The sequence below is a fragment of the Euleptes europaea genome, chromosome 11, assembly GCF_029931775.1.
Source record: "Euleptes europaea isolate rEulEur1 chromosome 11, rEulEur1.hap1, whole genome shotgun sequence".
NCBI lineage: Eukaryota > Metazoa > Chordata > Lepidosauria > Squamata > Sphaerodactylidae > Euleptes > Euleptes europaea.
The window spans coordinates 78,836,533-78,860,063 of NC_079322.1; the positions used below are offsets into that span (position 1 = coordinate 78,836,533).

At 45.6% G+C, this 23,531-nt stretch overlaps 1 protein-coding gene and 1 non-coding gene across 2 annotated transcripts in view; one reads left to right on the forward strand and one right to left on the reverse strand.

The window, feature by feature from the left end:
- The window catches only part of SMARCC1 (SWI/SNF related, matrix associated, actin dependent regulator of chromatin subfamily c member 1), a 92,507-nt gene that overhangs the window by 49,259 nt on the left and 19,717 nt on the right, over positions 1 to 23,531 (reverse strand). The window contains exons 7-14 of the mRNA XM_056857170.1: positions 22,092 to 22,161; positions 18,373 to 18,442; positions 16,501 to 16,576; positions 11,535 to 11,660; positions 7,277 to 7,401; positions 4,913 to 5,037; positions 2,543 to 2,602; positions 632 to 669 (exon numbers count right to left, since the gene is read on the reverse strand). Coding sequence (XP_056713148.1) covers positions 632 to 669; positions 2,543 to 2,602; positions 4,913 to 5,037; positions 7,277 to 7,401; positions 11,535 to 11,660; positions 16,501 to 16,576; positions 18,373 to 18,442; positions 22,092 to 22,161 — 690 coding nt within the window. The remainder of the gene's footprint in view (positions 1 to 631; positions 670 to 2,542; positions 2,603 to 4,912; positions 5,038 to 7,276; positions 7,402 to 11,534; positions 11,661 to 16,500; positions 16,577 to 18,372; positions 18,443 to 22,091; positions 22,162 to 23,531) is intronic.
- Positions 5,659 to 5,727, forward strand: TRNAV-GAC (transfer RNA valine (anticodon GAC)). Its single transcript has one exon. It is a non-coding gene; the product is annotated as a tRNA-Val (tRNA).

Below are 23,531 nucleotides of genomic sequence, written 5' to 3' on the forward strand. Positions count from 1 at the left end.
CAGACAGACACAGGGAAGAGGTAAGGTACTCAAAAGCCCAGGGGTTAAAGCCCAGTAACCAGGCATCACGCCATCCCAGGCTCCCACAGACCTGAAGTAAACCAAGAATGGCGGCAGCAGGCCCAAGGGTCTGTGGCCACTTTAACAATAACAGGATAAAAAGGGCAGTAGAGAGGAGTTAGGAGCCCAGTACCACCTTAAAGACTAACAAAATTTCTGGCAAGGTTAGTCTTTTCGTTAGTATTTAAGGTGCTACTGGACTCCTACTCTTTCCTACTAGTGACAGACTAACACGGCTACCCATCAGGATAAAAAGGGTTAGTTAACCCTTTACACCTTTCATCCACACAGTCAGTAGATTTCTGGGAGGGGGCACAGGCCCTTAGAATTTTCAGCAGTGCCAGACTTTGCCAGTAAATCACACACCCCCCCCCCCCCGGATATGGGCACCACTTTCAGGTCTGTCAACCTCAGTACACTTTCAGCGTGTTACTGAGCATCTGGAAGGCAACATCCAGACCTAATAATCTGGTTCAAGAACCTCCCTCACTGCAAAGATGAACTGACACCATTCAGTTTATAAAGCATTCATTGACAACGCTGGAAAGAAGATGGAGATGGCAGTAGTTACCTTTCCTCCTGTCGCCAGTGTCTCTTCATCCTGCTCATCTGCAAGACAAAGGGCAGAGAAGGGAATGAAACTCCTCTGGACAAATGGCAGCCCTGGACAATCACAGGATGACTGAACATCGACGGCATTCAGAGCAAGGAGAACAGCATCAACGGTGCCTCCGAATGAATGATGGCAAACGCAGAGGCTGCTCAACTCATCCCACAGAGAGCCTCACTACCTTTGACCTGGAGTGTTACCAAGGCAGAGCCGCCTTCTGTATGAACCTAACCGCCAGTTCAGATCAGGGGGAGAGGCCCGGACAAGGAGTGGGGGGCGCATATACACACAGCAGGATCTTGCCTGTGGAGGCAACACTTCTGTGCCTGGAGAAACCAAACTGCCTAGAGACGTATGCCTCAGTCCCAGACCTGCAATGCAAGACTTTCTGGTCTGTAAGAGCCACTCACTACAACCGGTAAGTACTTCCTTCTCCATTAGCAGTTAATTTGGGTAACTGGCATATGTAACTGGAGACCAAGTCCTATCGGGAAAGGTTGAAAGAGCTGGGTATGTTTAGCCTGAAGAGGAGAAGACTGAAAAGGGATATGATGACCATCTTCAAGTACTTGAAGGGCTGTCATATAGAGGATGGGGCCGAGTTGTTTTCTGTTGCCCCAGAAGATCGGACCAGAACCAATGGGTTGAAATTAAATCAAAAGAGTTTCCGGCTAAACATTAGGAAGAACTTTCCTTCTACTTCAGAGCGGAAAGGACCTTCTCGGTGAGTAAACAATGAACCTTTCTAACAGTTAGAGTGGTTCCTCAGTGGAACAGGCTTTTTCGGGAGGTGGTAAACTCTTCTTCCCTGGAAGTTTTTAAGAAGAGGCTAGATGGCCATCGGTCAGCAATGCTGATTCTATGAACTTAGGGAGGGCATCTTGGCCATCTTCTGGACATGGAGTAGGGGTCACTGGGGGTGTGTGGGGGGGTGGAGGTAGTTGTGAATTTCCTGCATTGTGCAGGGGGTTGGACTAGATGACCCTGGTGGTCCCTTCCAACTCTATGATTCTATTGTAACAGTTCACTTCAGTTTTTATTACGGCCCACAGCCTATTCAGAAGCAGGGGGGGAAATGTTTATAAAATTAATCACCTACATAAAATCTCAGCATACATCAGTCATCCTAAAATAACTAATACTTTTAGAATCTAAGTACACAGGACGTTAACTTAACCTATATGTCCGTTACAGAGAACAGACACTTCACCACAGATATAGTAGTCTTTTGGTCAACCTCTGCCAGAAAGATTTTGAGAGTCTTCTTCTATCATACCAATATTACACAGATTGGGCTTTAGCTATATTGTTTTGCAGAACTGCCCCGAAGGTTGTTTTGGTACGACAAGCTGTAAATGGGCCTGCCGCTGCACCGTCAGCAATTGTAGCTACAATGCCTGGTTCCCCCGGCTACAGCAGAACGAACAGGTCAAGGGCAGCTGCATAAAAGGGGACAAAGGATGCTGACTACTCGGTGACCTTGCACAGATTCCTCCTCTCTGCTTCCTTCTTTACAGTGCCGGCCTTCAGAGGAAGGATCGATATCGACAAGATGAGGCTGTCCTACGCCCCCGGGCCTGGCACAACTGCAAGCCCAGACAAGAGCCACAGGAAAAGAAAGAACATGTGAATCTGCTCTGTTGCTCAGTGGAAGAGCATCTGCTTGGCATGCGGAAAGTCCCAGGTTCAATCCCCGGCATCTCCAGTTAAAGGGATCAGGCAAGTAGGTGATGTGGAAGCCTGAGACCCTGGAGAGCTGCTGCCGGTCTGAGTAGACAATACTGACTCTGATGGACCAAGGGTCTGATTCAGTATAAGGCAGCTTCACGTATTCATGTGACAGAAAGAGCAAAGTTAAGAATGCTGTTTTACCCAGGTCTGCTACAGTTCCTCCTTTCACGGGAGTGTTTTCACTGTCTTTCTTTAGGTTGACTGTAAAAAAAAAAATTAAGGAAGACTGAAAAACAGTCAAAGTGTGCATCCTCTGCTTTCATGCTACAAAACACTGACTGAAATGAACCCGTCTTCCAGCACACTCAGATTTGTGATGCACCCCCCACCTCGTGATCTAGATTTATACAGACTAAACATCATTCCACCTCAACTGAATTTCTTTGCCAGTTGATTGTATTTAGTAAGTAAGATATCATGGTGGCAGAGAGGAGGCAGGTGAGTCTGAGAGGTACAAATTGGTAAAATAAACACCATAAAGTAAAAATATATTCAAAATACAAAATTTTGATTTGTTGTATTTTGCTTTCTGAATGTGGACATTCACACCATAGAGCTACAGTTCACTCTGACCTTGCTTACAGACATATTTGAACAATGAACAACAATGTCCTGAAAAATTATTTTTGGTGGTCCTTAATTGATTCCTATAATGAAGGGGGAATTATCTAGTTCATGAACTGGCCCTACTTCTTGTGTGTGTTTTAAAGCTTACGTCAGAATTGGTGCATTTTTCACTTTGAATATTTTACTTTATGGTATGTATTTTAACAAACTGTACCACTGAAGAAGGCCTTATGGCCAAAACATGTTTGGTTTTAATGATGTGTTTTTTTTTTACTGTTTGTGATGTATTAAAGTTTTGGATAATTTGACAGCCAGTGTGGTGTAGTGGTTAAGAGCAGTGGTTCGGAGCGGTTGGCTCCGGGTTTGATTCCCCACTCCTCCACATGAGCGGTGGAGGCTAATCTGGTGAATTGAGTTTGTTTCCCCATTCCTCCACATGAAGCCAGCTGGGTGACCTTGGGCTAGTCACACTCTCTCTGCCCCACCTACCTCAGAGGGAGGGGAAGGTGATTGTAAGTTGGTTTGATTCTTCCTTAAGTGGCAGAGAAAAGTCGGCATATAAAAACCAACTCTTCTACCTTTTCATGCTATTCCTGGAATCATTTTGGGGCTGGGGGCGGGTAGGAGGAGACAAGGAAGGTCTGTTCCACTGATGGAAATCCAAGCCTATATGTTTAAGGCCGGGAAACTGTAATGTGCAAAGACCCAGCATTAATAGTGAATAGCAAAAACAAAAGAAGCAAGCGGGGGGGAATCAGTTTCCACTGCCCATTCTAGTTCTGTGGTTTCACAAGAAGCAGTCTGCTACCATTAATGGGGAGCAAGACTAGTGCATCTAGAATTTCTGCATCTGCAGCTTGCTAAATGAACCATTCGCCTTGATGATCTCGTGACAGGAGGGGTCAACCGCTGTCCTGCCCTCTTGGCACATGTGGGCCCTGCTGCCAGCCAGCAGCTGAAGCTGATTTCCTTTCCCACCACAAGGCTCCTTTCTAAACATTGGGAGCCTTTATTCTTATTTAACTGCGGGGGGCTATTCTTCCGCCTGCTGCTACACGCACCGCTGACAATTGTCCAAATGCAGCTTGCAGTGTCTCAACTCCATCTGGTGCCAAATGCAATAGCAGCAAAGACTGGATGCCTTCAATGCAATGTGGGTAAACACTGGATAGAACTGGGATCTCCCTCGCTGTGAAGAAAATTGGGAAAGAGCACAGCTGAAGCAAAGCCTGGGAAGCAGCCAGCCCCAGGGCCGGCCTCAAGAGTCTAAAAGGAACGTCTGCTTTCAAACAAGCAAAGCAAATATTGGCATTTGAAACATCTATGAAGATGTGACAACAAGTGAGGAACACATTATGGGTTCAACCCAGTAGTGTCCTACCGAAGACACTAATGCACCAGTGCGCGCGCTGGGGGCAGAGGACAGGAATCTGTTGTGCTCTGTGGTGATCCCAGCACACATGCACACAGGGAGGATCCCAAGGATCTGTTGAGCTGGTGCAGGTGCTTTCCTCCAGTACAGACAGACAGACTTCACCTGCTGCAAGATGCTTTAAGGTGCTTAGCTGCAGCAAGGCTACCCAGAAGCCTTAACTATCTAAGATTTAGGTCAATGCTGAGCAGGGCAGCTGGTGGAGAAAGGCCCAGTTAAAACTGGCACGTATTTATTTAATTCATTTGTGCCTGGTCTTTCTCCCCAATGGGGACTCAAAGTAGCTTATATCATTCTCCTCTCCTCCATTTTATCCTCACAACAACACTGTGAGGTAGGTTAGGCTGAGGGTGTGTGACTGGCCCAGGGTCACCCAGTAAGCTTCCATGGCACGATTAGGGATTTGAACCTCCGTCTCCCAGATCCTAGTTCAATACTCTTAACCACTACTCCACACTGGAATGCACGTCACATGTGGTTCAATAGGAAACCCAGCATTTGGATCCCTGTACCATTTTTAGGAAGGACCACTTCTTCTATGTTAGGCACCGGGGTTGGATCCTCCATGTCCTTCGTAAGATCTTCCTGGTCATCGTCTTCCTTTTGCCCTCGTCTCTTCCCATAAAGACTGGCTTGTCTGAAACAGATTAAGCATGTGTCAGCCGTCCCCACTGTCACCGGTTTTCTATAAACACAGTGTGCATTAACACGAGCGTGGGCATGGTGCACGCTGCTACGGGATGCCTCCAGGACGGTGGTGATCACTAGGCAGCACAAGAGGCGCATCAGCTTTCCGCCCAAATGTCTGTCATGCAATTCCGTCATTCTCACATGTGGAGGGGACGGCTTCAACTCAATCCCCACCTCAGCTGGGACTCCAGAACCCACAGTAACATACAATGGCAACACGAGAACTCTGAAGATAAGGTCACTTGGATCTCTTCACTGGTAACTTGCTCTAGGCAGGACTGCTTTTAATGACCATGCAGAAACCTCAGGTGGTTTAGAATATGGCAGCATGGATTTTGTCTGGGATGGTGGACAAGAACAGGCAGTATCTGGCTATCACCGTGCTTCCAAGCTAAATTCAAGATGCTCTTTTTGACTTTTCCAAGTTATAGAAAGTTGCGGGGGAAGGGGGGTCCAAGTTCCATCTAGGAATGCTTTCTCTCAACCATATCCCCTTCAGCTGGAGCAATTACAACACCACATGGGGAGGCCATTTTCTAAAAAGAAAAACAGAGTTGCACTTACCTGTGCCGTGGCTCAATGGTAGAGCATCTGCTTGACATGCAGAAGGTCCCAGGTTCAATCCCTGGCATCTCCAGTTCAAGGGACTAGGCAAGTAGGGAATGTGAAAGGCCTCTTCCTGAGACCCTGGAGAGCTTAGGGGAGGGGCTGTGGCTCAGTTTGTACAGCATCTGCTTGTTATGCAGAAGGTCCCAGGCTCAATCCCCGGCGTCTCCAGTTAAAGGGACCAGGCAAGTAGATGGATGTGAAATACCTCTGCCTGAGACCCCAGAGAGCCACTGCCAGTCTGAGAAGACAATACTGACTTTGATTCAGTATAAGACAGCTTCGTGTGTTGTTCATCGAGTGATGAAGCCACGAAGATTAACAGGGCTTCTTCTGAAGCACCATCTGTGTTGTAGAACTCCTTCCCAAGGGAGCCCTAATAGGCCCATCCACTGAAATGTGCCGCTGGTTAAGGAAAGAGGAATTCAGTCTTGAACAAGATGCTATGTTACAACCTTAGGAATATGCACTATCTTTGGATTTATCTTTGGTTTGAATGGCATATGCTATTTTAAGGGCTGCAGGGCACAGAAGTGGCTTCTAAGGTTATATCTACCCGCAGATGCAGGATTTTGCCAGTAAGGAAACAGCTGTCTTGAAGCTGAGCAACTGCTTCATTGGTCAAGTGTATTAAAGCCAACAGAGTTACCTCAGGATAGCTTTTGCCACACAGAAAAACGACCCTGCTTATTAATGGCCTCTGCCGCTCAAATGCCAAGCGCTCATTAGGCAGAATAATGACTGCACCAAGCTGCCTCCCATAGGCGGGATGGGCCTTCCACTCGGAAGATCAAGTGGCCCAGCTCAACAGGCAGCATCAAATATTCATGTCGTTCGCAGGCTGCCAGAAAGAGTACGGCAAGCAGGCTCATGCCCCCCACCCCAATATTTCTAAAACAAAGATTCACCTTTCTGTTTAGAAAAGCTATCCCTCCTCATCTTAGCCAATGTGGTGTAGTGGTTATGAGTGGCGGACTCTAATCTGGAGAACTGGGTTTAATCCCTGCTCCTCCACATGAAGCCTGCTGGGTGACCTTGGCCTAGTCACAGCTCTCTTAGAGCTCTCTCAGCCCCACCTACCTCACAGGGTGTCTGTTGTGGGGAGGGGAAGGCAATTGTAAGCCACCTGAGACTCCTTAAAGGTAGAGAAAATCAAGGTAAACAAACCAACTCTTCTTATTTGCATCCAGATATTTCTATCCACCTTGTCTTCCCAAATTGGGGCCCAAAACAAGTTCCACCATTCTCCCTTCCTCTCCTTTATTCTCGCAACTCCCACCTTGAGAGGTTGCTTAGGCTGAGAGAGAGTGACTCTGGCCGAAGGTCACCCAGCAGGCTTTCATGGCCAAGTGGGGATTCAAACCTGGGACTCCCAGACCCCCTTGCTGGCTCTCACCTCAAGCTGCACATCCCTCAGATTAGCTAGATTTGAGTCCTTAGAGACCCACAAGATTGACTCTTGAAATCTTATACACTGAAAATCATGTGGGTCTCTAAGGTGCTCCTGGACTCGAATTCCAGCTCTTCTACTGCAGACCAACATGGTTACCTTCTGAAAGTATGCCCCTCTGATTACTTACCCTTTCTTTCCTGCCTTCTTCCTCGATTCAACCAGGGTAGCAGGAGGCGGGGGTGAAGGAGAGTGCCTTCTCTTTCTAGCGCCGGCAGTCGCCTTCCTGTCTCTGCGTTCTGGGCTGCGGACTGGCTGTTACAGAAGGAAATTTACATCAGCATAATGAACTCAGCTGAGTAAGAAATGCTCTCCTAGCCACCCAGGTTAGCACTGCACAATCAACAGTTACTAATGTGGCCTCACTCATACATTTTCACACGCACACACCCCCAGGATTACTTCACACAAACAGCAGCTGCATTGGTTCTTGTAGGTTATCCGGGCTGTGTGACCGTGGTCTTGGTATTTTCTTTCCTGACGTTTCACCAGCAGCTGTGGCAGGCATCTTCAGAGGAGTAACACTGAAGGACAGTGTCTCTCAGTGTCAAGTGTGTAGGAAGAGTAATATATAGTCAGAAAGGGGTTGGGTTTGCGCTGAATCATTGTCCTGCAAAAAGTATCAAAGGTAATGTGCTAATCATTGTCCTGTAAGTATCAAGATAAAAAAGAAGAGAGTTTAAGAATGAATAAGGCTTGGCTTCCTGTCCTGAAAACCTCCAGACTAACAAAGACTACAGTCCACAATAGCCATGCGGATTAGCTTTGGATTTCACACATTAACAGATCACTTCAGGATACAATGGTTCCATATTAACATACCACATCCTCATTAGCACATTATCTTGATACTTACAGGACAATGATTAGCACATTACCTTTGATACTTTTTGCAGGACAATGATTCAGCTCAAACCCAACCCCTTTCTGACTATATATTACTCTTCCTACACACTTGACACTGAGAGACACTGTACTTCAGTGTTACTCCTCTGAAGATGTCTGCCACAGCTTCTGGCGAAACGTCAGGAAAGAAAATACCAAGGAGACTTCCGGTGGCTGAGCTGATCCCGGCGCTTGTCTCTTGAGAAAGCTCTCAAGAGAATCCAAGATACGCTCTAATTGGAGTGATTTATTTCACTCCAACCCAGTCCTAATTAGTGGATTGGGATACAGGAATTCCTCTGCAGCCTGAAGATAGCAGTTTGACGTCCATACTCTCCGAGGAAGTTTTTTTAAGTCCCCCGGAAGTGCGGAGACTGTCCTGCTTGGCATTGAGAGGAGAAGCATCGCCGTGAGCGTTTTCTTTGGCATCTGGCCAGGATCTCCACCACCTATTACCAACTTATCAACTGATTAATGAACAAATACCTCACTATCTGAAGTCTATGTGAGTAACAAGAATACTTTCGCTTTTACTGGGAATAGAAGAGCAGCCTGGCTGTTAGAAATAACTGAGAACTTCGCACTCTCCCCACCCCCATCAAAAACTGACTGGCTGAGATAAGACATTGGATAAAGCAGTAAAGAAGTTATAAATTTGGGTAGACTAAACAATTGACTTTTAGATGGACGTGACAAATACCAATTAGACTCTGTGACGTGAGGGAAAGGGAGCACTAAAACCCTACCCTCCCTTGATCACAATACCTTTCCGGGTTAGGAAGATCAGCCTGCCACGTACTCAAAATTGAAATGCCCGTCGACTCTGCAGAAGGGAAGTAGAGAACTACGCATGACCAGAAACTCCCCCGGTGCATCCAATAAAAGACTTATACTAAAACTACGATAAAGGGGAAGACGGAAGGTCCGTACCTGCATCATATCTGGCTGACTTCCTGTTTACAGTGATTGTGCTTGATAAAAGTTTAGTCTACCCATACCCTGGAGAAAATGGAAAAAATCCAAGATCTGTTTGCCCAGCAGTACGAGGCCTCTGCCAGATGGTATGAACAAATGTTAAAAAAACAGGAGCAGCTGGCAAAGCAGATAGAATGGATGGCTGTTACAATGAATGTTGATATCCAGTCACCTACCCAAAAAATAAGTGAGGAAGACCTTAACGGTTCTATAGAATTGCCACTTGATGACAAGAAAGAAGAAATACAGAGGAAACACTCGGATGAAATGAGAAATTTCAATAAGCAAAGTGTGATAATCCTGCTACCAACAATGGATTTGACAGTGAAGGACTTGGATTTGTGGCTCTATAACCTGCCTGAGGAAATCTTTAATATACGCTTGGAGTACCTAATGAGCAAGACAATTGGAACTGACAAGACTCTTTTATTTGAATGTGGGATGGAACAGACTACAACCTGGATTTCCTATGAAGACCATCAGTATGCAGAAGAGACTTCAATAATGACCTCCAAGGATGATTTTCGATGCCTATTGCTATTGGAGGCAAGAAGGAAACGCTGGAAATTCCGAGAGAAGAGACTAATATAAAAGAGGGGTCTTTCTTGGTGACATGATTAAAGGGAATGAATTAAAGGGACTGGTTTAAATGGAAAGAGAATCATAATTGATATTGATTTATTAGAATATTAATGCTTAAAATAAAGAATGGGCGAATCTTGTTAATCTATAATTTTGGGGGGGTAAGGAGGAGTGGAGAACTTATTGTGAAAATTACTTTCTGATGGATCAACTTAAAGGATAAATTTTGATTTAATCCCATGTATGTATTTTGTATAATGGCTAACTAGGATACCATAAGATTTGTATTAGATAAAACAGGAAAAGGATAAATTTCTTATATAGATGGGGATTACGCTGTTAGCAAAAGTACTTACAATTTATTTTCAGACGGAAGAAAGTGAAGGGGGAGTCATTTTTATTTGTATTAGACTTTAATTTACATTTACTATTTTTTAATACTCAGTAGTGATGTATGTATGAGGTATTAAATGAGAAAATAATAAAAATTCTTAAAAAAAAAAAAAAGGAAAGAAAATACCAAGACCACGGTCACACAGCCCGGATAACCTACAAGAACCAATGAACTCAGACCGTGAAAGCCTTCGACAATATTTTGAGCAGCTGCAGTAGTACAGTAGAACTGTTTGGGGACTGTACCACTTCTGACTGAAAGTGGGGGATTGCAGACTAGCTGCTCTCCTGGAAAGAACTCTCTCGTCACATACTGGAAAAACAACATGTTGGAGAAAATCATGGAGTTGGAAGGGGCCATGCAGACCATCTAGTCCAACCCCTTGCTCAATGCAGGATCAGCCTAGAGCATCCCTGGCAAGGGCTTGTCCAGCCTCTGCTTAAAGACTATTAAGTAAGAGCGTGTTGTATATAGAGGCTGGCTAATCTCCTGTTAAGGAAAAATATCCCAACACGCAGCCACTTCCAATTCTTTTGTTATTTTTATATTTTTCCCATGCTTAGTATCTCTTTAAATACCAGTTCACAAAGTTTTCATAACACGATTTACAATACTAAACCATTATAGACAAGATAGATAAATTGTCCACAATGTCCTGCAATCCAAGTCCTCAAAGAGAAATTACAGATGTCTTGCTGCACAGTGTCGTCTTGCAATATGTCTTCTAAAAGTCAGCTGACCAATAGGATTCCTCTTTTGCACAGCCGTTTAACAATCCATACTTTGTATCCACCGCAGTGAATATATGCAGGCTAATGCAATGATAATATGACAAGCAACCGGTTATGCCTTGTTTCGCTGGATTTCTGCTTCTTCAGATAATTACAATTTCATCCGATCATAATTTTGCAATTCAAAGTTACATGCTCATGAGACTTATAGGCACCTGCTTAAAGACTGCCAGAGAGGGGGGGGGGCATCACCACCTCCCTAGGTAGCTGATTCCACTGTCCAACAACTCTTACTGTAAAAAATTTTCCCCTAATATCCAGCCGATACCTTTCTGCCTGCAATTTAAACCCACTCCTGCGAGTCCTATCCTCTGCTGCCAACAGGAACAGCTCCCTGCTCTCCTCTAAGTGATAGCCCTTCAAATACTGAAAGACAGACTAGGCAGAAACGTTTTCTCTGACATAACGTTGACAGCTACGAAACCGAGCCCACTAGGGGAATGAAAGAATCATAAGGTTTCTGGACAGGACCAATCTTCGTCCCCATTTTAGTTCTAAGCCAATGGAAGGTCCCTTTTGGGTCAATGGAGGGTGAAGCTAAGTCTTGGCCCTTCTGAACCCAGACCCATTGAGAGACTTCCCTGCCTCTGTCTATAGAAACTTTTGCATTTGCATGCCTGACAGAGACACTTTCTCCAGAATGGTGCTGCCAGGCCCTGGCAGACTCCCAGCTGGCTAAATGGCTTTGAGTCACACGAGGAAGAGAAGGCTGCTCATGCCACTGCTTGGCACGAGGCCCACAGGAAGCCGGGAAGTCTTACTTCTTCGTTCTTCATATAGACCCGCTGGCGAAAGCTAACTGGCTTCTTATTCTCATCCACCTCATAGTCTTCTTCATTCATCCACTCATTGAATACGTCTGTGTCCAGAATCCATTTGGCGTGAACCTACAAGAGCAAACACAACAGAATCATCCTCCCCGTGCTGACATTTCTGCACACTGAGAGAATTTTGGGCAGGGACTCTCTTCTGGATGTGTACCACCAGTTCTGTTCTCATGATCTCCAGGTCTAGTTAAGACCGCTGTCCAAGAGATGGGTCATTGGTCATGACCCCATATAATGAACAATTGCATATTCATCTGATTTAGACTGGGTCTACGGCACAGACCACTTAGGGCTCTGGAAATTTTAATAAGACTGCCAAGTATTGATCTGCCCGAGTTCAGCGAAACCGGAAAACGTATGAACCTTTGCCATAATTAATATGGCCGTTAATCAAGTCAACTCCCTCCATGCAAACAAACATTCTGACTTTGTAAAGATAAGCCCTTCTTTATGCAGCCAGCGTTGGTAATATAATAATAATAATTATTATTATGCCGTCTTTCCATCCAATTAGTCTACAAGGTGGTAACATAAAAAGAAAAATCAAAACATTTGAGCAACTAAAAATACAGTTAAAATGATAAAATAATTACAAACACCAAACAAGATTAGGAGGACCACATCATTATTATACCCCTCAGACTGAAGCACTCAACAGAAAGAAAGTTTTTTTTTATAAAGCCCCATATCAACATGGCTGTAATGCAGCGACCCACACGCCTGAGCCAGAATCCAGGCGTGAGCATGAAGTCCAGGCCTCTGCTTCAGGCTCCCGTTTGATGCAGCGGCTCCCACCCTCAGGACAGAAGTGCTTCTGCCACCTCCCCTTGCTCAGACGTGCCCTTCAGTCAGCAGAAGGCAAGCTGCGCACACTAGCCAGCCCAACAGCTCAGGACTGGACAGTGTTGCTTTGTGGGGAGATCTCTGCCAAATCTATACAGGAGTATACTGTCACAGAGAAGAGGTCCATCAATGGTTACTAGTCATAGTGACTAAAGGGAGCTTCCTTATACAGAGGCAGTCAACCTCTGAATCCCAGTGCCAGGAGACATCATCAGAGGAAGGCCTCGGCCTCTCTGCCCTGTTGTTGGAACTCCAGAGGAGTTGGTTGGCCTCTGTGTGAGATGGGAGGCTGGACTAGATGGCCCCTCACTGGTCTGATCCAGCAGGGCTCGCCTTATGTTCTTAACATTAGGGGAAGGTCTTGGCCTCTTTGCTCTGTTTTTGGACTTCTAGAAGATCTGGTTGGCCACTGTGTAGGACAAGATGCTTGATTAGATGGACCCTCACTGGTCTGATCCAGCAGGGCTCTTCTGAGGTTCTTATCAGGGGAAGACCTCAGCCTCTGTGCCCTGTTATTGGATGACCAAAGGAATTGGCTGGCTGCTGTGTGGGACAGGATGCTGGAATAGATGGACCCTCACTGTCTGATCCAGCAGGGCTCGCCTTATGTTCTTAACATTAGGGGAAGGTCTTGGCCTCTTTGCTCTGTTTTTGGACTTCCAGAAGATCTGGTTGGCCACTGTGTAGGACAGGATGCTGGACTAGAGGGACCCTCACTGGTCTGATCCAGCAGGGTTCTTCTGAGGTTCTTAGTAGGGGAAGAAAGGCCTCGGCATCTATGCCCTGTTTTGGACCTCCAGAGGAATTGGTTGGCCACTGTGTGGGACGGGATGCTTGACCAGATGGACCCTCATGGGTCTGATCCAGTAGGGTTCTTCTGATGTTCTTATCAGGGGAAGACCTCAGCCTCTGTGCCCTGTTATTGGATGACCAAAGGAACTGGCTGGCTGCTGCGTGGGACAGGATGTTGGAATAGATGGACCCTCACTGGTCTGATCCAGCAGGGCTCACCTTATGTTCTTAATGTAAGGACAATGTTGAATCAGACCTGCTATGGAGTGCAGTAGTAAAGGAGCTGCAATAGAAGGTTGGTTTCTCTCTTTCTCTGGAAATGCAGCTCAAATGAGAACAAGAAATTCCCACCCACGGCTTTAAGGCAGCATTAATTATAGACATGGTAACTTACTCACAAATTATTCCGCCAACCAGAGCAAGTGTGGTCTGGTAGATAATGCTGGATCTGGGCAATGACTGGTTTTCTCCGAATTTCCCGGAAGGCCTCTCAGACAGATCCTCCCCAGCAGCAATAGATTAATCGTGGGAATACACTAATGAGCTGCTTCAGGGCTACAACGTAAACCTGGGGGCAAAATGACCCCCCCTACCCATTATGGGGCGGTCTGCAGAGATAACACCACACCAGAAGCAGTCGGACCGCTTGGGTTGCCAACACACACCCGGGCACAGTTCAAAGTGTTTTAAATGGCCTGAACCCTTGATGTTGGGCACCTTCTTTCCAAACAAACACTCCCCCATTCAACACAGAAGGGCAAGCCCCCCCTTCACTCCCTGCTGTTTTCAGCTACGAGACCTGCAGGGCTGTGACTTGATCACACATGAATACATGAAGCTGCCTTATACTAAATCCATCAAAGTTAGTATTGCTTACTCAGACCGGCAGCGGCTCTCCAGGGTCTCAGGCAGAGGTCTTTCACATCACCTACTTGCCTGATCCCTTTAACTGGAGGTGCTAGGGATTGAACCTGGGACCTTCTGCATGCCAAGCAGACGCTCTACCACTGAGCTATGGCCCTTCCTCCTTGCTGCGGTTGCCCAAATGGAACTCCCTTGCTCAGGACGCTTAAGCCTTTACTTAGAATCATAGAATTGGAAGGAACCATCAGGGTCATCTAGTCCAACCCCCTGCACAATGAAGGAACCATCAGGGTCATCTAGTCCAACCCCCAACAATGAAGGAAACTATCAACTACCTCCCCACCCCACATCCCCAGTGACCCCAACCTTCCCCCCACCATGCAGGATCCCCCAATCAAAGCACTCCCGACAGATGGCCATCCAGCCTCTGCTTAAAGACCTCCAAAGAAGGGGACTCCACCACCCTCCGAGGCAGTGCATTCCATCATCGAACAGCCCTCACCGTCAGAAAGTTCTTCCTAATGTTTAGGTGGAATCGCTTTTCTATTAGTTTAAATCCATTACTCCGTGTCCTAGTCTCTGGAGCAACAGAGAACAAGCTAGTTCCCTTATCAACATGACTTCCCTTCAAATATTTAAACATGGCTAATGTCTCCCCTCAACCTTCTCTTCTCCAAACTAAATAAACCCAACTCCCTAAGTCTCTCCTCATAAGGCATGGATTCCAGACCTTCTACCATTCTGGTGGCCCTCCTCTGGACACGCTCCAACTTGTCAACATCCTTCTTAAATTGTGGAGCTCAAAACTGGACACAGTATTCCAAGTGAGGTCTGACCAATGCAGAATACAGTGGTAGTATTACTTCCCTTGATCTAGACACAATACTCCTATTGATGCAGCCCAGAATTAGTTTCTACCAACATTATACTTTGTAAAAATAATTCTCAAAGGCCTTCCTAACAAACTTGAGTGGTCAAACTTTTAAACTCTGTCACGGTCTCTGACATATTTGTGGTATTTTGTGTACATGTGCTGAATTAATTCCATGTGGAGCTTGAACACAACATACAAACTGAACCACAAACTGCAGAGGTTTGTGTAATGAAAAGCCTGGCAACAGCTTGCAAAATGCAAATGTCCTTAGAACAGGCTGACTGAATTCTCTCAAGGTCTGAATTCTTTCAAGAGCTAACTAACTTACCCTGGTCTTGTCCTTGAAGGGAGAAGAACAGTGTCATTCTTCACTATCTGCCAGAAAGGTGTATCTGAAATTACCCTTCCTGATTCAGCTGCCAGCTGTCAGCTGCTCATATCTCAAGAGCAGAAAAGTCCTGCTATCCTCAAACCTTGAGAAGGTCTACTCAAAGACCTCAAGGCTATAAGTGCAGTAAGCTTCTTGCTTTCTATAACCTTGCTGAAGGCTATGTTTCCTACTGACCAGATGGTTACATGTTACAATGTGAGCAATAATTGTGTTTTATGATTTATATAGTTATATATTGTATTGTAGATTTCTAAATAGTCTCATTTAATGCGTATTGTACTGAAGATGAGAATGGTATGAAAATTGAGTATATGGAGTGATCATGGAGCTCAGAAATGATTGTTTATACTTTAAGCAAAATAGACTGAAAGGAAAGGAAGCCCATATTTGGTCATGGGGAGAAGCTAATAACCTGAACAGCTGCAACTGTACATTATTGCACTGCTCATGTTATCTGAAAGCGGGGAGGAAGATATCCCTCCTGATGGTAAAATCAACACTCTTAATGAGTCTGAAACAGTATAAATACAGCCACAGTAAGCCCAGAGAATGAGAACTTTCCAAAGACTCTCAAGAAAAGGCTGACTGGTATGTATGGCTTAAATACATTACTCTAGACTTTATGAATTAGATACTTTGAACTGAATCAGAATAATTTGACTGTTATATTTTAGAAGTTGGATTTTGAAACTGAATAAGTATGTAAGACTTGCTTGCTTTTACTTCATACATTGTAAATACATACATTGTACTTTGACAAGAGTTTTTATAGAAGTGTTAAAGACTTGATAATCCGCATTTACACATATTTTACCAGACGTATTTCAATAAAAAGACTTGCTTTTTAAAAGTAGGTAAAGTTGTTGAGTCCTGCTTACTCGATGACTGGCTGAATAAGATAACTTCACTTCTCAGTAAGTGATACATCCTAAGAGCCTGTCATCTGAACAGCATGACCCGCTTCACTCTGGATTTGAATTTTTAACTTTTGAATTCAGCTTTCCATTCTACCCCACCCCACCCCGCATGTCTGAAACAGCATCCTGGTATTCCAAAGGAATATCACGCTCGGAGATGGAGGGTTCTGAAACGGCCAACGCTCCAGAGCTTTTTGGAGAGTAACACGCTGGTCTCACCTTCCACGGCTTTTCTGGAATTGGAGGCTCTTCAGCTTCCGCATCTATATCCCCAGCATGAACCCAAGTGTCGTAGCTAAAAGGAAAATAAAGAACCAAGATGTGGATGGGTCCCTCAGGGTAGTTCCCCCGGGACATGTTGGGCAACACGTAACATCAAACAATTTTGCATCATGCTCTAAACAGTTAACAATATCTCTACCAGGAAAAAAACACACCCATCATCGTACTGAAACTGGAGGAATAAATTTACAGGCATTATTGCACGTACCCAGAAAATTACCAAAACCACATCGGTTGCATGAAAAAGTGGGCTGAGGCGTTGAAATGAGTCAGCAGTCGGAAAGTAACAAAGGTTTATTTATTTAAAACATTTTAATGCAGCCTCTCCACCTGATCAAGGTCCCCAAGGTGGCATGCATAAAAAAATAAAAACATTTGAACAATTTTTTTTAAATTAAAATTTACCCACTGGCAGAAGGCACTGATAGAAGGAGACAAACAAACCTCCCTGGGGAGGGAGTTCCAAAGTTTGGTGCCATGATCAAGAAGGCCCTTTCTTGGGCCACCACTCATCTAGCTTCAGATGGTGGCGGCAACTGAAAGAGGGCCTCCAAAGAGGACCAGAGCGAATGGGCAAGTTCATATGGGAGGAGGCGGTCCCCTTAAGGTATGTTGGTCCCAAGCCCTACAGGGCTTTAAAGGTCAAGGCTAGCACACTGAATTGAACCCAGAAACAGATTAGGAGCCCGTGTAGATGCAACAAGACTAGAGTGGTTTGGTCCCTAGTTTCCACTCCAGTCAACTTTCTGGCCACTGCATTCTGTACCAACTGCAGCTTCCGGACAGTCTTCAAGGGCAGCCCTGTGTAGAGCGCTATGCAGTAATCGAATCCAGATGTTACCAGGGCATGCGTGGATGTACTGCTTGGGTAAGAGAAAAGACCCACAGCCACCACTTTAGAAAAGAACCCCAGCTCAATGGAAAAGCTGCCCTCCTCAAGACAACCAGTGGAACAGAACATGAGATTGCACAAGGAGGCACGCTGCTTAAGACAGGCTCTGGGTTCCAACAGATTGTGACCAAGGAAAACTCCATGTTTAGTGTGGGTCTCTCTGGCACGGTCTAGCTACTTCCCTCAATCGCTCTACAAAGCTCCGTAAATTGTGTTGCCCTATCAAGAAACGCCCTGTGTAGAAGCAAGAAGAGATTCCTGGGATTGAAAAGCGGAGAGAGAAAATGGCAGAGTATACAGTGATGACAAAATTGACGTATTTGTTGAACAGAAGACCTGAGGAGGAATTTTGGAGAAAATGGAAGCCATATACTGACTATGTGTAACCACACTATGGTTATAGGGTGTTAGATAAGCAGAATGTTAATAGTAGTTTATAGAGAATGCAATAACAAGAGAGGTAGTATAAAGCAGATGTCTGTAAGCAGAAGTTTGATGAATTTTAATTGAGTTTAAATATTGATAAAATAACAACCAATAGTATAGTAATGACAAAGGGTCGTAAGAATATCAATCTGATATTTGAAGCCTCACGAATGGTTCTAAATATATGTTCCCTTTGGAAGATATATTTTGTATGTATGGGTATGTATGTGTTTTATTTCTTACTTTAATAAAAAAATGGGGGGGGGAGAAATGCCTTGTGTCCAGCAATTTTCTGTACTGTGTTGTATTTACTTGAGAAGCTGCCTTGCGGCAGAGCAAGTCTCTCAATAAAGAATAATTCCAGAGAAGCATCTGTACCGCCAGCAACCTTCAATTCAAAACTGTTAAGAAAGAATTCCTCCCTTTCGCCTGGTAAACAAAGGACACCCTATTTAAAAAATGAATGCTGGCCTTGCGGTCCTTTTCCATACCTGTCTGGATAACAGCCCCAATGCACAAGAACCTGCTTGTCCTTTTTCATCACAGGTCTCAGCCACTCTTCTGCAACAGAAAAAAAATTGCCGTAACAGTGAGCAAACAATGCAAATGACCCCACCCCATCGGACACCGGAAGTGTCACTCATTTAAGTAATCTCACCAAAAGGCAGTGAGAGAAACGCATCAGAGACCCGTTTCCTTAATAGGAATGTCTGCATACAAGATGGCACACAGAAACCAGCAGGGTAGAGCTGGAAGATTAACAGCTGCTGAGGCTGACCTGAAGAACCCATTTCCATGCATCTGAATGAGGCGCAATGAGAAGAAGAGTTGGTTTTTATACCCCACAATGAGAAGAAGAGTTGGTTTTTAAACACCACTTTTCTCTACCTTTAAGGAATCTCAAAATGGCTTACAATCGCCTTCCCCTCCCCTCCCAACAACAGACACCTTGTGAGGCAGGTGGAGCTGAGAGAGTTTGGAGAGAACGGTGACTGGCCCAAGGTCACCCAGCTGGCTTCATGTGGAGGAGTGGGGAAACCAACCCGGTTCTCCAGATCAGAGTCCACCACTCATGTGGAGGAGAGGGGAATCAAACCCCATACTCCAGATTAAGAGTCCAGCACTCTTAACCACTAAGCCACACTGGCTCTCAGCCAGAGGAGCCAAACAAGGATCTGGGCTGATAACCAGCAGGTACCATGCAAGACAAAAAGGACAGAGGGCGTATCAGGTGCACATGGTAAGGAGAGGACATGCTGCCATTATGTCAGAAGAACGGCACAAGTTCAGCGTGTGCGCCACAGGCCAGAGTGCCCCCGTAACGTTCTCAGAAGCATCAACCAAAAGCGAAGGCTGCAGGCTTCAGACAGCAGACTGCATTGACTTGTGTCCCTGGCCATCTCATAGCTGGTAAGAAGGATTGGGCAAATGGCTAAGGCTGCAGGTGGTTGGTGCGGGGGCAGTCTCCTTCTAGGCCCGTGTGCCTGCATCAGTCCTCCTCCGAGTATTACAGTTTAACCCCTCCCCCACTACCAGGCTGAGAACCAGACCAGAAATAGCTTCTATCCCCAATCTCCACATTTGCTCCCTTTGGAGAACTCTGAAAGCAGAGCTGCATGACTCTCTTTTTCATAACCTGCAATCACCCCAGGCTCTCTCTGACATAAATAGGATACAGCTTTCCAGAGATATTTCATTCCCAGAAAGTGGAAGCGCTATTTTTGAAGTGAGAAATTCTACTCTGCTCTAAGAGAGGAGCAAGCTGACAAGGTAGAATTTCAAGGCCAACCAGGTGGCAGAGTCTAGACTGCAACAGGAATGCGCTCACCATTTCCAAGATCCAGCAGAATCAAAAGGTTTTTTAAATGACTTTGGAAATCAACTGTTCTTACAAGCAATTTTGGCAAAAAGGCAACGTTTTAATGGTGTCAAGAAGAAATGGGCCTGACCATAGGAAATACAAGTGCAACAGCTCTCGGGGACAGTAGCTGCCTTACGAACCTACCCAAGTCATCTTCTGAGGCCCTGCTTCAGGAGCTCCCACCTTCTGAGATTAGGCAGATGGCAACCTGGGAGAGGACCTTCTTGGTCATGGCACCAAAACTCTGGAACTCTCCCCCTGGGGAGACCTGCCTGTTCTTTCTGCTGCTTGCAGTCTTCCACCAACGGACGACTTTTCGGTTTCGTTTGGTGCTCCCTCCCCCATGCCCAATGTTTTTATTGTCGCTCTTATGTCTTTCTATGTATTTTAGCTCTGGTATTGTTTTAAATATTTGTTTTTGTTGGTTTTAAGATGTGGTTTTATTATGCATGTTTTAATTTGTTAGCCAACTTGGCAGCCCTTAGAAGGGCAGAAAGGAGGAGTATCGATTTTGCAAACTAAAATAAATGGGTCTTTCCCACTGTCCCCTCCCCCAGCAGCCCTTCATGGGGAATATGCCATGGCACAAACCAGGCTGCAGGGAGGAGGGCGAATCCCAGCCCCCCTGGATCAACGTTTTGGGGGTCAAAAGAGGCTACCGGAGGGGGAGGAGGTGGGGAAAATCCACGTCCATCTTCTTGCTTGTGCTTCACAGGATCCAGCCCAATATTTTCTTCTCACCAAAGGAAAAAGAGGTGTTCCAAAATAAATAACTGAAACAGAGGAGGCTGCTGAGATAAGCCAAGTATGTCTACAGCCAAGGCACTGATGCAGCTTCCTGATGCTGGGTGGGGAAGAAGGGGAAGATGTCACCACCACCCTCCCAGGGAGAAGAAGTTCAGCTGCTTGGGCTTTGAGCAAGAATGATTTGCTTGAACCTATGCAAGTTCCGGTGAGTGGCAGAAGTGCATTCAAGCACTCAAGGACACTGATGACAAAGAGTTCAATGCCAGGGACTGCAAACGTTAATATCTCCCCAAAACAAAACACAGCAAGAAAGAAGAAAGGGGAGATGCTCAGCCATTTGCAAAGATGAATACTGCCATCTAGTGGAATCCCGATGTCAGAACACAACCTCGAGAAGGTTGGTCATGCCAACCAAACCATGCGCAAACACGTCTTCAAAATATTTACAGTCCACCCCTCCCATATAAAACTTTCAGGGCAGCTAATGATTAAAAAACGATTACTAGCGATAAACACTGTAAAAGCATAAAACAAACCAGATAGCAATACCAACATTCAAGCCCAGGATCACTTTAAAGACCAACACGATTCTGGGGTTATAAACTTTGAGAGTCAAAGCTCTGTTCGTCACAGAGCTCATCCCCCGAAAATCTTGTTGGGTCTCTAAGGTGCTGCTGGGCTCAAATCTAGCTGTTCTACTGCAGACCAGCATGGCTACCCTCTGAATAAGGGAGGGGCTGTGGCTCAGTGGTAGAGCCTCTGCTTGGCATGCAGAAGGTCCCAGGTTCAATCCCCAGAATCTCCAGTTAAAGGGACTGGGCAAGTGGGTGATGTGAAAGACCCCCTGCCTGAGACCCTGGAGAGCCGCTGCCAGTCTGAGTAGACAATACTGACTCTGATGAACTGAGGGTCTGATTCAGTAGAAGGCAGCTTCATGGGTTCATGAACCAAGAAGACTGGCCCCTGATCTCAAGCTTTTAAAGTGCTAAAACAAAAGGATTTTAGATATTGAAAGCCGATCTGTATATTCCAATGCTGTAAGGACATGTTCACCATTATCTTTTGGCATTTACCCGGTTCGAGATAAGCTACCAGACTATTTCTCAAACCTGACCTCTCCAATGTTAAGACATCAGTTTATGCTGGCTCGCTTAAATCTACTTCTGACAGCTATGACTAGAGGCAGATATACTAAAACCCCTTATGAAGAGAGACTCTGTGTTTGCCCAAAGAGACAACCTGAATCGGTAACCCATGTCCTATTACATTGCCATCTTCATGCGCTCCTGTGAGAAAAATTCCTGCTACCGTTACTCAAGGATAGTCTAGCCCAAACAGATGTGGGCCTGGTGCGCTACCTACTAAGGGACAGGGACGTGCACATATAACACTGATGGTAGCAGGATTCTTGGAAACCTCCCTAGGAGCGCTGCGCCAAGCTCCCCCCACAGAGCTAAACTCTATTAAATAGACTACATAGCACTTTAAGAATCACATGTTTTAATTATTTTATTGATATTCTATTATTTAAATACTGTATTTTAATGACTGACTTATGTATTTAAAAGATCTATGCCAATAAAGGTTTGAATATGAATATACCTTCATCCAATGAGGTAGGAATGGGATAAATATGGTGGGTGGCTTTCGACTTGTCGTCTGTGACTGTGCCCTGGGGAAAAAGCAAAGGCAGATGCCACTTCAGCAATAGGCACAGGAACCCATTTCATTTCAGCAAACATATCCCTTTCCTATCTTAGATTTAAACACGGGATACAACCCAAACTGGGTAGTGCTGACCAAGGTGCCAGGCTGGACTCCATGGAACATTTTGCTGAGGGGCTGTACTTCCCTCTAGGGGAGGAAGGTGCCCCCATTCACAGAGCCAAACCACCACCTCTGCACTTCTCAGGAAGCAGTTTTCTACGCTTGTCAAGCTTGGAGAGTTCTTAGGTGCATACCTCAGAACCTTTTCCATCCATTTTGTAATTTCAGACCAGTCCAAAGCCGTAACCAGTTCTTCCCTCAAGTCCTGCTGTGAATCTTGCAACCCCCTCTTAGTAACAGCTCAAGCTACATAAACTTTATTTATTTCCAATATGACACAGCACACCATAATCCTTTCTACACAGTGCTTAGTAAAGAGTTGACCACAATTAAAACAGCAGCAGGCAGGCCAGAAATCCCTACTGGTGATTTAAGTAACAATGTTGTGCTTTAAGTGCCATCAAGTTGCTTCTGACTTACAGCGGCCCTATGAGTTAATGACCTCCGAAATGTCCTATCCTTAACAGCCTTGCTCAGATCTTGCAAACTGAGGTCCGTGGCTTCCTTTATTGAGTCAATCCATCTCATGTCCGGTCTTCCTCTTTTCCTGCTGCCTTCAACTTTTCCTAGCATTACTGTCTTTTCCAGTAACTGTAATGCCCATGAGTTATTCTCTGCTTTTGGTGGTGGGGGCTCTATACATTTGTGCACCTGGCATAGATGCAGCCCAGCTCGACACCTCTGGAGGCACACTGGCCAGGTGCCTTCAGTGGTTCCCCTTCCTTGCTGCCACCGACTGCTCCAAAATGATGCCAAGAGGAGCTGCGGCGGCCACTGTTCCTGACCAAGAGCTTTCCCACCAGCCTTTTTGGAGAGGGACAGGCATGCTGGTAAGGACAATGAGTGGAAGCAGCAGCTACTTGTGCAGATGGGATAAAACAGTGTTGCTTACCTGTAACTGCAACAACAGTTACAGATAGGCAACACTGTTTCCATCTTCATGGTCTCTTTGTAGGCCCACAAGGGAACTGTGCATGCACAGGCCAGCTGCTGCCCTGCGCATGCACAGTTCCCATGTGGGACTGCAAAGAGGCCACGAAGATGAACCAAAGAAAGCCCTTGGCCTGGAGCACACCGCAAACAAAATCACACAAGGTTGGAAGAGACCACAAGGGCCATCCAGTCCAACCCCCTGCCATGCAGGATCCCACAAACCTAACAGAACCTTTGGCTCTCAAAGGTTTTCTGTAGCTTGAGTCCACCCCCTTCCATCCT